General features: G+C 38.6%; 1 protein-coding gene across 3 annotated transcripts in view; it reads right to left on the reverse strand.

Annotated features, from left to right (window-relative positions):
- Ascc3 (activating signal cointegrator 1 complex subunit 3) overlaps positions 1–14,939 on the reverse strand; it is a 321,774-nt gene that overhangs the window by 239,084 nt on the left and 67,751 nt on the right. For all 3 annotated transcript variants that reach the window (XM_027402943.2, XM_027402942.2, XM_027402944.2), the window contains 2 exons: positions 14,514–14,655; positions 13,853–13,978 (listed from right to left, as the gene is read on the reverse strand). In XM_027402943.2, the coding sequence (XP_027258744.1) occupies positions 13,853–13,978; positions 14,514–14,655 (268 nt within the window). The remainder of the gene's footprint in view (positions 1–13,852; positions 13,979–14,513; positions 14,656–14,939) is intronic.

The raw sequence follows: 14,939 nt of genomic DNA on the forward strand, positions 1-14,939 counted from the left end.
CTATAACTCAGTTCCAAGGGATTCATCACCATCTCCCTGCCTTCATGGGCACTGCACACATGATAAATAAGCATGCATGCAGACAAAACATCTAAAAAAAAAAAAACTTACATTTTCATTCTTGAAGATTACAGAATAGACTACAGCATCAGAAAAATGTGTCCATCGTCCAGTTACCCTGGAGGTTTATTAGTATTCTACTTAATTCAACCATACCGATGAATGGCTAAGATATGAATATGATCACACCAAGAACTTCTGCTCAGTATATTACTTTTTGTAACAATAATGAAGGGGTGTTGAATTTTGGTTTCTGGTTAAATGGAAGAAAACAGAATATTAAAACTATTTTGTGCCATGTTATTCTTAAATACAGGAACTATGTGCTGAGGAATCTGACAAGAGACAGCCTCTAGTCTGTAACTGGCATTTGATGAAGGAAAACAAAGTACCAGAGAAATGGGTGGTAGACCTCTGCTATGAGAGGGGCAGGAAGACCGGGAGTTCAAGGCCAGGCAGGGATGCAAACCAGACCCTATCTCAAACTTCCCAAACAAACAATTCTTGGAACTAGTGACAGTTAGTAGCTGTGTGATGATATAGGAAGAATAGGTAGCAGAGAAAATGTTAACGGAAAAGTATACCAAGTCCAGAATATAAACAGGGTTTATGTCTCTGTCTCTCCTCCATGTGTTTATCTCTCTTTTTCTCCATCCCTCTCTTCTTCTCCATCCATTCACCCACCCACCAATCCACCTACCCACCCACCCACCCATCCATCCATCCATCCATCCATCCATCCATCCATCCATCCATCCACTGAATGAATACCTATGATGATCTAAGGATTATTTCTGGGGCAGCAATAATGAAGAGAACATTCGGATTAAACAGGAAAGAAGCATATTATAATCTTATTAGAAATTCCTTAGGAAAACAATTAAAACTTAATAACTAGTTGTAATTTCACATCTTAGAAAAGAGTTAAATTTAAGACAAATTTAAACTGGGAGGAAAATCCAAAATAATTAAAGGAAACTGGAGACTATTCTACAAACCTCTAAAGAATATTTGCAGATAGATTAAGAAGCTACCACAGGAAATTGAAACATAAAAAAATTAGTATTTCACACATGCTTATACTGTTGATAAACTATTATAGGCCCAGGATTCATTTTTCTCATCTCACATACAAAGTATTATCAAGTCTGCTATTTAAAATAACAATATATAACTCAATCTTCCCATTCAACTAATATCTCTGTAGGCATTTTAAAATCAGGTCAAAGGTATCTTCATACTATCACACATATATGGACTGATATCATAGAATATGCTGAATAGAAATTAGAAATGGAAAGGGAGACATAAGTAAGATCAGGTTCCAAGGAATTCCAGATAATCATAAGGACATACTTTAAAAGAAAAAAAAAAAAACTAACTCTGCCAAATTGCAAATATAAAAGAAATGGATAATTTTCTCTGTGGTGATAGCTTGTTTGTACTCTACAAATAAGGCTTGACTCAAGATCAGAGGGTGGAGCTAGCCACTAGTTAACTATAGAGGTCTGGAGGTCTGTACAGACAGACAGGAAGTGATAAGGCTATGGAGAGAGGAATATAAGGTGGGAGGAGACAGGAACTCAGTCTCTTTTCAGTCTGAGGATTTTTATAGAGGTGAGAGCTGCTCTGCTTCTCTGAACTTTTAGCTTTCACCCCCTAATATCTGACTCCAGGTTTTTAATATTAATACCAATTACAACTTGAGCTACATTTCTCAATATACACCACTTACCAAGATTAAATCAAGATCAGATAAGCAATTTAAACAGAGTTGTAATACCAAATGAAACAGAAGCAATCATTAAGTTTCTCAACCATGGAAAAGGCCCAGGGACAGACAGTTTTAGCACAAAATTCTATTAGACTTTCAAAGAAGTCTAGTAGACCCAATGAAAAATTACTTTCCCTGGAGAACATAAAGTAAAAATTCTTAATGACATACTTGTAAACCAAATCCAAGAACACACCAAAAAGATCAACCACAATGTACTGAGGGATGTCCAACTGTTTAGCCAATGACTCTTGGTGCAGCTAGCCCTAAGGCATGGTCTTATCTGCCTACTTGACAACTTAAAAGCTGAAGGATAGGGTAGGGCACTCTCTCTTGCTCTCCAGCTCTCTAGGTGGTCGTCTAATACCCCATGGCAACTTCCAGCGGCCCTTGGCAGAGGGCCGCAGAGGTTCTCCATATCATTTGCCATTTGTGAATGATTCCAAATAAATATCTGTTATCCCTTTATTTTGGGCTCTGGTCGACTCACTTACGATTGTCATTTACATCTGGCAACCCCATGTGACCAGAACCCACACCCTTACTGGGGCAACCTGCCCCACTCAGGCTATCTTCAACATTCATAAATTGATAAATGTAATCCACCATATAAACAAACGAAAGGCAAAAACCCCAAGATCATCTCAATAGATGCATAAAAAGCCACTGGCAAAATCCAACACCCCTTCATAATAAAAGTCCTGGAGAGATTAGGGATAAAAGGAACATACCAAAATATAATAAAGGCAGTTTACAGCAAGTCCACAGACTTGTATATTTAACCTCCTAAGGGGGAACTCATGGATCTCACTGGCAAGGTGAAATAGAGGAAATCTTCTGGGTGGACTGGGGACAGGTGGGTATGGGAATTTGAAGGATCATGTTGGTGGTGTAGGCAGAGGGGAAGAGTGCTGAGAACCCTGGTCTGGTAGAACCCTGATACAAGGGAAACTCCCAGGAATCTACAAGGATGGCCCTTGCTAAGAATGCTGATAGCAGTGGATGCACAGACTGAATTGGCCATCCGCTGTGATTGGAATATTGACTACTCCAGTTGTCATCAGACAGAATTCATCCCGTTAGTGATGGAGGCAAATTCAGAGACCCATGGCCAAATATGGGGCCGAGCTCTGGAGTTCTGAGGAGAGTGAGGAAGGATTGTAGAAGCCAGAGTGTCAGGGATATCACAGGAAAACCCACAGAAACTGCTACCCTGGCTCATTGAAACTCAGAGTCTGAACCAATAACCGGGCAGCCTGCATGAGACTGACCTAGGTCCTCTGCATATACGTGATAGTTGTGTAGCTTGGTCTATCTGTGGGGCTCCTGGCAATAGTAGGAGGGGTACTGCTGGTGCTTTGGCTCTTGGGAACCTATTTCTCATGCTGGATTGCCTTGCCCAGTCTGAACTCAGGGGGAGGTGCTTTGTTTTACTGCAACTTGATAGGTTGCTTTGCTGATGTCCATGGGAGGCCTGCACCTTTCTGATGGCTTATGGAGGAGGGGTACATTGGGGGTGGGGTGGGGGAGGAGGTAGAGGAAGATAGTGGGAGGACAGGAGAGGAGGAAGGGTGGGTTTTGGTCAGGATGTGAAATAAAAAATATTTAAAAATTATGTAAGAAAAAATGTTCAGATAAATCTTACAAACAGGATGAAAACCACAATGTAAGTGCTGAAAGAGGAGGAAACCTGTGGGAAAATGGCAAAAAAATAAAAACTTAAATACGAAGATACTGATGATGATTTGCAAGTTAAGAAAGGAACTGTTATGTTACTGAAAATCAGTAGATGCCAAAGGGTAATGTATTGATTACAGAAGAATAAATAGAAATTATGCCTTAATGAAAATATCTAATAGGCTTAAAATACTCTACTTTTTAAAATAAAATAAAAAAAAAATCTCCCCCAAAACAGAGTAACTCATCTAAAAGGATATGAAGTGGGCCAGGGAACTGATGACATTAACACGAATCATTATTCTCTTCCACTCACAAAATCATGAAGTTGTAACCGAATCATTTGTATTTATATATTGATTTCTATTTTATTTTTGTACTAAAAGCAGCAAGTTTTTCTGGAAATTGAAAATTTTATCAAGTAAAAGATCTATTTACTGGCATATCTCTGTGTCTGTAGATATTTAATGGCTAATTGCATTCCAAGGTAAATCATCATCCAAAGACAGAAAAAACGTTTTCCTTTCCTAACTACGAAGGACAAGTACTATACTCTAAAGTGTCAAGTAAAATGATAAGGTTGCTCAGGTACAATAGTAACTTTGAACCAGTATAAAGCTTGTGGAGTGCCTAACAGTGTGTCCTCAGTAGACAGGGCTTAAGTCCATCTAAGAAGAGGAAGAGGTACCAGACTCTCTTTCCATGAACACATAGAAAAGAGGCTTCAAGGGGACAAAAAACAAAAACAAAACAAAACAAAACAAAACAAACCATGCTAGAGATTAGATGTCAGAAGCTTTCTCATAAGAAAGACCTTTCTAACACCACCATCAGCTTACACATTCAGGACTCCAAAAAAAAAAAAAAAAAAAAAAAAAAAAAGAATCCTATGCTCAACAGTCTACTGATTTTTCATCACAGCCTAAGTACAGGAATAGGCTTTAGAATACCAATGAATCTTTTAATAGGGGCCTAGGTAACTGAACAATTATTTTCCACATCACGTGCGATAGGCAGAACAATGACTCCAAAAGGTATCCACATGGCAATGAAAAGAATCTATGACTACAATAGCTTCTCGCAGAGGCTACGGATAGAATTGACCCATCTATCCACCAACATAAATAAACATTACATTATGGCCAAAAAAAAAAAAAAAGTTCATCATCATCATTATAGATAGTAAGTGGTATTTTTATATAAATATATTAAGGATTTAATGTGAAAAACTTAATTTCAGAGATAGCTGCCTATGATTTGGTAAGGATTGTAACAGTATAACTGTTTAATTCTATAGGCTCTCAGTACTGGCTATCTTTCAGAATTATAGAGTTTCAAACACTTCACAATCTATGACTGGGAATTAATTAGAAGCCAAGGCCCTGGGATACAAAAGTCATACAGGCAATCCTGACATATGATACAACATATGATAAAATTTTTAATAAGGACTCTGTTCTACTGTAAATAAGGACTCTCTTTACTGAATAAAACAACCTAAAATTTGCAATTATAAGAAACTGACTTAAAAGCAATAAAAACAATAAAGCAAAAAATATTAAAAGCAAAAAAGGAATGTATGCCCCTGCACTCCTGGGAGCCTCTGGAGGTGGACTGGTGTTTTGCCCTGGTGGGTGGGAGGGACTTCGAGAGCCCATCCCACTTGAAGGGATTCGCTCTGTCTCTGAACACATGGGGAGGGGCCTAGGCCCAGCACAGGAAGATTTGGTGGACTTGGTGGAGCCCTGGTTGGGGGCCCTACCCTGCCTGGGGAGTGGCGGGTGGATGGGGTGGGGGGTAGGTTGGAGGTGGGGGAGAAGGAATGGGGGTGGGGGGAGGGAGAGGGAGAGGGAAAGTACATGTGAAAATATTAATAATTTAATAAAAAAATGCAAAAAAAGGAATGTATGGTAATTAAAGAAATGATAATGCAGAAATAACATTGACACAGAAAGAGTATACAGGTATGTATAGGTATGTGTTTGTGTACAATATAAACCCATTTAAAAAGACATGAAAATGTGTATATATTGAAAGAATTTGGGTTCTCTGTGGATATATTCTATTCCTTTATACTGTTCTTTTGATTTTCTTGCATTTGATGCTTCTGAATATCTATACAATATTTATATATTAAAAACTGGCAGTTATAGTTTGCAATTAATTAAAAGAATTCTTCAAAATTTATTTCTATTTAGTTCATTTAATTAAAATATAATTACATAATTTCCACTTTCCAAGTCCTCTCATGTCCCCACTCCACTCAATCACTCTAAGATTCATGTCCTCATTTTCTTCAGCCACACATGTAACACGAAAAATGAAAGGACCCAGAGACAGATATTGAGATCCAAGCTGAAGGTTAGCAGGGCAAAGCAGCCTGACACTAGCTCTCACCTCTAGCTCAGGCTGAAAGGGCGGATCCACATACGAGCTCTTCACCAAGTCTCAAACTGCTGCCTCTCCTCAGTGTGGCTGGAGAATGAATGACTCTACTGACTACTGAAGATCCTGCCTCTATCTTTTATAGCCCTCTAGTGCTGGGAATAAAGGCATATGATCTGTTACTCTTTTAGACTGATTCAATCTTGTGCATCCCTGGGTGGCCTTGAACTCAGAAAGATTTGTCTATCTCTTAATCATGAGTCCTAGGATTAAAGGTGTGTACCACCATCTCCTAGCTTCTGGCTTCTGGGATTAAAGCCTGGCTTCTATGGCTTGAGGTTGACTTTGTTTTCTGAATCCTCAGTCAAGCTCTAATAAATCATTAATATCACTACATACACATCTTTAAGATTTTTATGTCTCCATGACTCCCTACAGGTAAGTATGTGCATCACATGTATGCTTCGTACCCACAGAGGTCAAAAGGGCACCAGATCCTCTAGAACTAGAGTTACAGGCAGTTGTGAACAATCATGTGGGTGTTGCAAATAGAAAGTATGACCCTCTGTGGGAGCAGCAAGTGCTCTCTTAAGCAAAACTATATGGTTATAATATAGTTTTATATGCTTATAAATAACTATATGCTGATAATGGAAAAGATTAAATAATATGTACACATTAAGCGATACTTGACTCTGAAATAGAGCAAATGCTGATAGAAGTATATTATTCAGAAACCCTCTAGAGACATTTAAACTTACACAAAGCTCAAAAGTTATATAAATTACAATAATATAGCTTATATTATATAATAACTTACATAATACCTAAAAGAACTTAGAATTTCCAGCAAGAAAACTGCTTTATTATATGATGACCATTTGATATATCAATATACCACTTGTTTAAAATATTTAAATAAGACTCTTCCTTCCCGTTCCGCCGACCTGATCAATAAGGAGGTGAGGGACCCTCTGCTCTTGCCCAACTCCTGACCAAAGCATCATTCACCCCATCTCTCTGGGCCTGTGCCTGCTGGGGCAGACCTGCACAGGCAGAGAGGAGCTCCCTGAATCTGCAAACACACCACTCTTCCTTCCCATTCCGACAACCTGACGCCTACAGAGGCCTAACTCCTTCAGAGTGAGGAGACTACCAGGAGAAGGAAGACCATCCAGAGCTGCAGACATTGAATTCCTGGCCCACCACACCACTGGGTCACAAGAGGAGATAGAGAGACACCATCTGCACCCACTGGAGGAAGATATGGGAAGAAGACAGAATAAGAACTCACTCAACAACAGAAAGACCAATATGACACCACCAGAATCTAGGGACTCCACTCCAGCAAGATCTGAAAAGCCCAACACAGAGCATGAAGAAGAGATGGACCTCAAAAATTATCTCAGCAAGGTGATAGAGACCTTTAAAGAGGAAACAAGAAAATTGCTTAAAGAAATAGAAGAAAAAGCACGCAAAAAATTACACAAAATGGAGGAAAAGACAAACCAAAAAATTCAAAATTCAAAAAAAAAAAACAACAAAACTCTTAAAGAATCTAAAGAAACCCAAGAAAAAACAACCAAACAAGTGAAGGAAGCACTGGAAACAGTTCAAAGCATGAAAGCTGAAATAGATACAATAAAGAAAAGACAGAATGAGGCGATGCTGGAAATGGAAAGGCTGGATAAAAGATCAGGAACTAAAGATGTGAGTATTACTAATAGAATTCAAGAGATGAAAGAGAGAATCTCGGCTATTGAAGACTCCATAGAGGATATACATTCATCAGCCAAAGAAAACCTCAAGTCCAAAAAATCCAGGAAATATGGGACACTGTGAAAAGACCAAACCTAAGAATAATAGGTATAGAAGAAGATGAAGAAACACTGCTCAAAGGTACAGAAAACATATTCAACAAAATCATAGACGAAAACTTCCCCAACCTACAGAAGGATATACCTATGAAAGTACAAGCAGCTTACAGAACACCAAACAGACTGGACCACAAAAAGAAGTCCGTCCCCCTCCCCCGACACATAATAAACAAAACACCAAATGTACAGAATAAACAAAAAATTTTAAGAGCAGCAAAGGAAAAGGCCAAGTAACATATAAAGGCAAACCAATCAGAATCACACCTGAGTTCTCAATGGAAACTCTGAAAGCCAGAAGGTCTTCGATAGATACCCTAAAAGCACTAAGGGAGCATTGATATCAACCCAGCAAAACTTTCAATTACTATAGATGGAGAAAACAAGATATTCCATGACAAAAACAGATTTAAACAATACATATCCACAAATCCAGCACTACAAAAGGTTCTGGAAGGAAAACTCCAACCCAACAAACATGACTACACTCACAAAAACACAGGCAATAGATTATCTAATTTTACCAAACACAAAAAGAAACAGGAGGACGAAATCCAAACACAATGACACCACCAACAAAAAATGCAAAACAAACAAGAACCAACAATCAATGGACATTAATATCCCTAAATGTCAATGGTCTTAAACTTACCCATAAAAAGATATAGGCTAACAAAATGGATATGAAGACAGAATCCATACTTCTGCTGTTACAAGAAACACACCTCAACTTCAAAGACAGGCGATACCTCAGAGTAAAAGGATGGGAAAAGATTTTCCAATCAAATGGGCCCAAAGAAACAAGCTGGTGTAACAATCCTAGTATCTAACAAATTAGACTTCAAACTAACATCAATCAAAAGAGATGAAGAAGGGCATTTCATACTCATCACAGGAAAAGTCCATCAAGATGAAGTCTCAATCCTGAACATCTATGCCCCAAATACGAAGGCACCCACATATGTAAAAGAAACATTACTAAAGCTCAAACCACACATAAAACCACACACACTTACAGTAGGAGACTTCAACACCCCACTTACACCACTACACAGGACTGCCAGCCAGAAACTTAACAAAGAAACAAAGGATCTGAAAGAAGTTATGACCCAACTGAGTTTAACAGACATCTATAGAACATTCCATCCAAACACAAAAGAATATACCTTCTTCTCAGCACCACAAGGAACCTTCTTTAAAATTGACCACACAGTTGGCAGCAAAGGAAACCTCCAGAGTCACAAAAGAATTGAAATAACCCCCTATATCTTATCAGATCACCATGCTTTAAAGCTAGAATTCAACACCAATACAAATTGCAGAAAATCTACTTATTCGTGGAAATTTAATAACACCCAATTGCATCATGCCTGGGTTGAGAAAGAAATAAAAAAAGAAATTAAAGACTTCCAAGAATTTAATGAGAATGTAGACACAACATACCCAAACTTATGGGACACTCTGAAAGCAGTGCTAAGAGGAAAGTTCATAGCACTAAGTGCCCACATGAAGAAACTGGAGAAAAGTCACATTAGAGAATTGACAGAACAACTGAAAGCTTTAGAGCAAAAAGAAGCAATCTCAACAAGGAGGAGTAGACGCCAGGAAATAATCAACATGAGGGCTGAAATCAATAAAGAAGAAACTAGGAAAACATTACAAAGAATCAAAGAAACAAAGAGTTGGTTCTTTGAGAAGATCAACAAGTTAGACAAACCTCAAGCCAAACTAACCAAAAGGCAGAGAGAGAGCATGCTAATTAACAAAATCAGAAATAAAAAAGGGGATATAACAATGGACACTGAGCAAATCCAGAGAATCTTCAGGTCATACTTTGAAAACCTGTACTCCACAAAATTGGAAAATCTAAAGGAAATGGACAGTTTTCCAGATAGATATCACTTACCAAATTAAATCAAGAACAGATAAGCAGTTTAAATCGACCTATAACCCATAATGAGATAGAAGCAGTCATCAAAAGCCTCCCAAGCAAAAAAAGGCCAGATGGCTTCACTGCAGAATTCTACCAGAAATTCAAACAAGAGCTAATTCGAGTACTCCTCAAACTGTTGCACACAATAGAAGCAGATGGGATATTGCCAAACTCTTTCTACGAGGCTACAATCACTTTGATACCCAACCCACACAAAGATATGACTAAGAAAGAGAACTACAGACCAATATCCCTCATGAACATCGATGCTAAAATACTCAATAAAATGTTGGCGATTGAATCCAAGAATATATCTGAAAAATCATCTACCATGATCAAGTAAGCTTCTTCCCAGGGATGCAAGGATGGTTCAACATATGAAAACCCATCAATGTAAGCCACCATATGAACAAACTGAAAAAGAAAAACCACAAGATCATCTCACTAGACGCTGAAAAAGCCTTTGACAAAATCCAACATCCCTTCATGATAAAGATCTTGGAGAGAACAGGAATAACAGGAAGATATCTAAACATGATAAACGCAATATACACCAAACCAATAGCCAACAACAAACTAAATGGAGAGAAACTCAAAGCGTTTCCTCTAAAATCAGGAACAAGACAAGGCTGTCCACTCTCTGCATACCTCTTCAATATTGTACTTGACATTCTAGCTAGAGCAATAAGACAAGAAAAGGGGATCAAAGGAATACAAATTGGAAAGGAAGAAGTCAAACTTTCACTATTTGCAGATGATATGATAGTCTACATTAGTGACCGGAAAAACTTCTACCAGGGAATTCCTACAGCTGATAAACACCTTCAGCAAGGTAGCAGGATACAAAATTAACTCTAAAAAATCTGTAGCCCTACTATATAAAGATGATAAAACCAATGAGAAAGAAATCATGGAAACATCACCTTTTACAATGTCCATAAGCAACATCTTGGGGTAACACTAACCAAAAAAGTTAAAGACCTGTACAATAAGAACTTTGAGAATTTAAAGAAAGAAATTAAAGAAGATACCAGAAAATGGAAAGATCTCCCATGCTCTTGGATAGGTAGAATCAACATAGTAAAAATGGCAATCTTGCCAAAAGTAATCTACAGATTCAACACAATTCCTATCAAAATCCTAACAGTTTTTCAAAGACAATGAAAGAACAATACTCAACTTTATACGGAAAAACAACAAAACCCAGGATAGCCAAACAATTCTTTACAATAAAGGATCATCTGGAGGCATCACCATCCCTGACTTCAAGCTCTATTACAGAGCCAGAGTTCTGAAAACAGCTTGGTATTGGCACAAAAATGGACAGACAGACCAATGGAATTGAACTGAAAACCCTGATATTAACCCACTTACCTATGAACACCTTATTTTTGACTAAGGTGCTAAATCTATACAATGGAAAAAAGATAGTATTTTCAACAAATGGTGCTGGCACAATTGGATTCGGACATGCAGAAGATTGCAGATGGATTCATACCTGTCACCATGCACAAAATTTAAGTGCAAATGGATCAAAGATCTCACCATAAATCCAGCCACACTGAATCTTCTAGAAGAGAAAGTGGGAATTACCCTTGAACAAATTGGCAGAGGAGACCACTTCCTGAACATTAGGCCAGTAGCACAGACATTGAGGTCTGCAATTAATAAATGGGACCTCCTGACACTGAGAAGCTTCTGCAAGGCAAAGGACACAGTCAGTAAGACAAAATGACCGCCCACAGAATGGAAAGAGATCTTCACCCATCCCACATCTGACAGAGGGCTGATTTCCAAAATATACAAGGATCTCAAGAAGCTAGCCACCAAAACACCAAACAATGAAATTAAAAAGCAGGGTGCAGAACTAAATAGAGAATTCTCAACAGAGGAATCTGAAATAGCTGAAAGACACTTGAGAAAGTGCTCAAAATCCTTGGCCATCAGAGAAATGCAGCTCAAAACAACTCTGAGATACCACCTCACGCCTGTCAGAATGGCTAAAATCAAAAATACCGATGACAATCTATGCTGGAGAGGATGTGGAGAAAAAGGAACACTCCTCCATTGCTGGTGGGAGTGTGAACTTGTAAGACCACTCTGGAAATCAGTATGGCGGTTACTGAGAAAAATGGGAATCAGTCTACCTCAAGATCCAGCAATTCCTCTCTTGGGTACATACCCAAATAGTATATGTTCATACAACAAGGACATATGTTCAACTATGTTCATAGCAGCATTGTTTGTAATAGCCAGAACCTGGAAACAACCTAGATGCCCCTCAACTGAAGAATGGATAGAGAAAATGTGGTACATTTATACAATGGAGTACTACTCAGCAGAAAAAAAAAAAACAACGGAATCTTGAAATTCGCAGGCAAATGGATGGAACTAGAAGAACCATTCTGAGTGAGGTAACCCAGTCACAAAAAGACAAAAACATGGTATGTACTCACTCATATATGAATTTTAGACATAGAGCAAAGGTTTACCAGACTATAAACTCTTCACCAAAGAAACTAGGAAACATGAAGGACTCTAAGGGATAAACAGACCCCAGGAATGGGAAGTGACATGAACTCCTGAACTAATTGTGACCATGAGGGTAGGGGAGAGGGAGATGATACAATAAGAGCAGGAGAAGAGGAGTAGAGGAGAGGAAATGGAGGGCAAAAATACTGAGTTGGGAGAAGAATAAAGGAGAGAGAGCAGGATGAGAGATACCATATTAGAGGGAGCCACTATAGGTCCGAGGAGAGATCTGGCAGTAGGGAGATCTCCAGAGACCTACAAGGATGACATGAGCTGACAATCCAGGCAATGGTGGAGAGGATAACCTAAAAGCCCTTCCCCTAAAATGAGATTGATGACTACTACTCTTTATGCCATCTTAGAGCCCTCATCCAGTGGCTGATGGAAGCAGAGACAGGCATCCACAGATAAACAGTGAGATGAAATCTGGAACTTAGTTGAAGAGAGGGAGGAATGAAGATTGAAGGGGTCTGTACCAGGTTGGAGAAACCCACAGAAACAGTTGGCCTGAACAAGGGAGAGCACTTCGACCCCAGATGCTGTCAGGGAGGCCAGTACAGGACTGATGCAGACCCCTGAACATGGATGTCAATAAGGAGGCCTCTGCACTCCAGGGAGCCCCTGGTAGTGGATTAGCATTTTTCCCTGGTGTAAGAAGGGACTTTGAGAGCCCATCCCACGTGAAGGGATACACTCTGGCCCTGGACACATGGGGAAGTGTCCAGGCCCAGCACAGGAAGATTTGGTGGACATTGCAGAGTCCCTGTTGAGGGCCCTGCCCTGCCTGGGGAATGGAGGGTGGATGGGGTGTGGGGGAGGAGGGATGGGGGTGAGGGGAGGGAGAGGGAGAAGGGATTTACATGTGAAACAACCTTGTTCCCAACTTGAACTAATAAAAAAAATATTTAAATAAGCCCATAAAGTAAATTTTAAAACAGTAGATGAAGAACTGAGAATATGACTAAGACAGCAGCAAGTGCTAAAGAAGCATGAGTTTGCATACCCAGCACACATATTTAAAATAAAATGGCACAGCAGCACAAGTCTGTTGTCTATCTTGGGTAGGTGAGGAAAGCTGGATCCCAGGATCTCACTTTACAGCCACACTTTTTGAACTGATGGGCTAGCTTCAGTGAAATCTCAGAAAATAAAGTAGACAGTGATAGGAAAAGACATATAACATCCATCTGTGGCTTCGACAGTCACATGCAAACATGCAAGTACTTGTACTTGTAGCCATTGTGCATCTACACACACACATGAACATACATGAAAAAAGTTACCTGAAGTAACCAAAATGAACACGCGATAAACAAATATAATGCAAAAGCATATATGAAAGTGTTTTGTGTATGGAGGAAGGCTGTACCCACTTTCACCATTTATACACCAATAATCTACTTTTTTTTTCCCCCGAGACAGGGCTTCCCTGTGTAGCTTTGGAGCCTATCCTGGTGCCTGCCTCTGCCTCCGGAGTGCTGGGATTAAAAAGGCGTGCGCCACCAACGCCCAGCCAATAATCTACTTCTTAAACAACCAGCAATCTAGTCTTAACTATGTTGGCCAATTCCAAATTGTATACTCAAAAGCTTCTACTTCACAAAAAGCTCATCTTACCTCATCTAAGTCTTGGATATAAACTGGCTTTTCCTCAAAGCCAACTGGCATTGGTTCACTATAAGGAATGCGTACTTCTTCATACATCTTGGTATTCTCTCTTTGAATTCCCTCTGGTAAAATCATCTACAAGCATCAAAAATAAAACTCCAATAATAAAAGGTAAAAACAACTACTCTGGTAAGATTTTAAATTAAATTAGAGACAATGACAAATGTTATTGGTTTTATGACATAGTACTAGCATATAAATCCAACTAACATAAAGGAAAAAAAACTAAAATAAAAAAAAAAACCACGAACCACACCCACAAAAAAATTCAGGTATCTCATAGGATACACAGAGTACAGCTACATAATATAATATTCATGATGACTAATGTACTCTCATAAACAGAAAAATATGTAATATAGTGTAAGTTTAGACAGTCAATGTCATAATGGATACAACTTATAAATACAAACTAAAACAACCAAAATTCAAATGCAGTCTGAATACAAAATATATTTCAAGAGTTTATGATATACTGCAATATCCCATTTTTCCTACTACCTTAATATGTAATTTAGCATACTGTATCCACTGGTAATAAGGAAAAATGTACGTGGGCATTTCCTCAGAAAATACCTGTTCCAAAGGTGGTTATATTGCAATGACATACCTTGGCACCCGCAATGAATGCTGATGTTTCTCGAGCCTCAATCTGGGAATCATAAACATGGGGATAACGGATTTTCTCAGCCTCCACGTCTCTCTGCCTGCCCAGAATTGGAACACTTCTAGCATTCAGAAGTGCCTGTTCTCTATAAATTCAATAAATAAATAAATAACAGGCCACATTTGACATTATTAAAAATGGAAAATATCAACCCAGAATTTTTAGGAGAAATAAATAGATTTTAAGTATCCAGTTGCTACTTTTAAACAGTTAGAAAGGATGCTTTATATCTGTAATTTTGCTACTGTTATGACTAGTAATTTTAATACTTTTGGAGACAGAGGTTTGCCAAGGAGTGGAGAGCCACAGGTTGAGAACTGCTGATTTAAATGAATACAGCAATCATTTTAATTTTAAAACTTTTAAGTT

This window comes from Cricetulus griseus, chromosome 2 (assembly GCF_003668045.3).
Source record: "Cricetulus griseus strain 17A/GY chromosome 2, alternate assembly CriGri-PICRH-1.0, whole genome shotgun sequence".
Taxonomy (NCBI): Eukaryota; Metazoa; Chordata; class Mammalia; order Rodentia; family Cricetidae; genus Cricetulus; species Cricetulus griseus.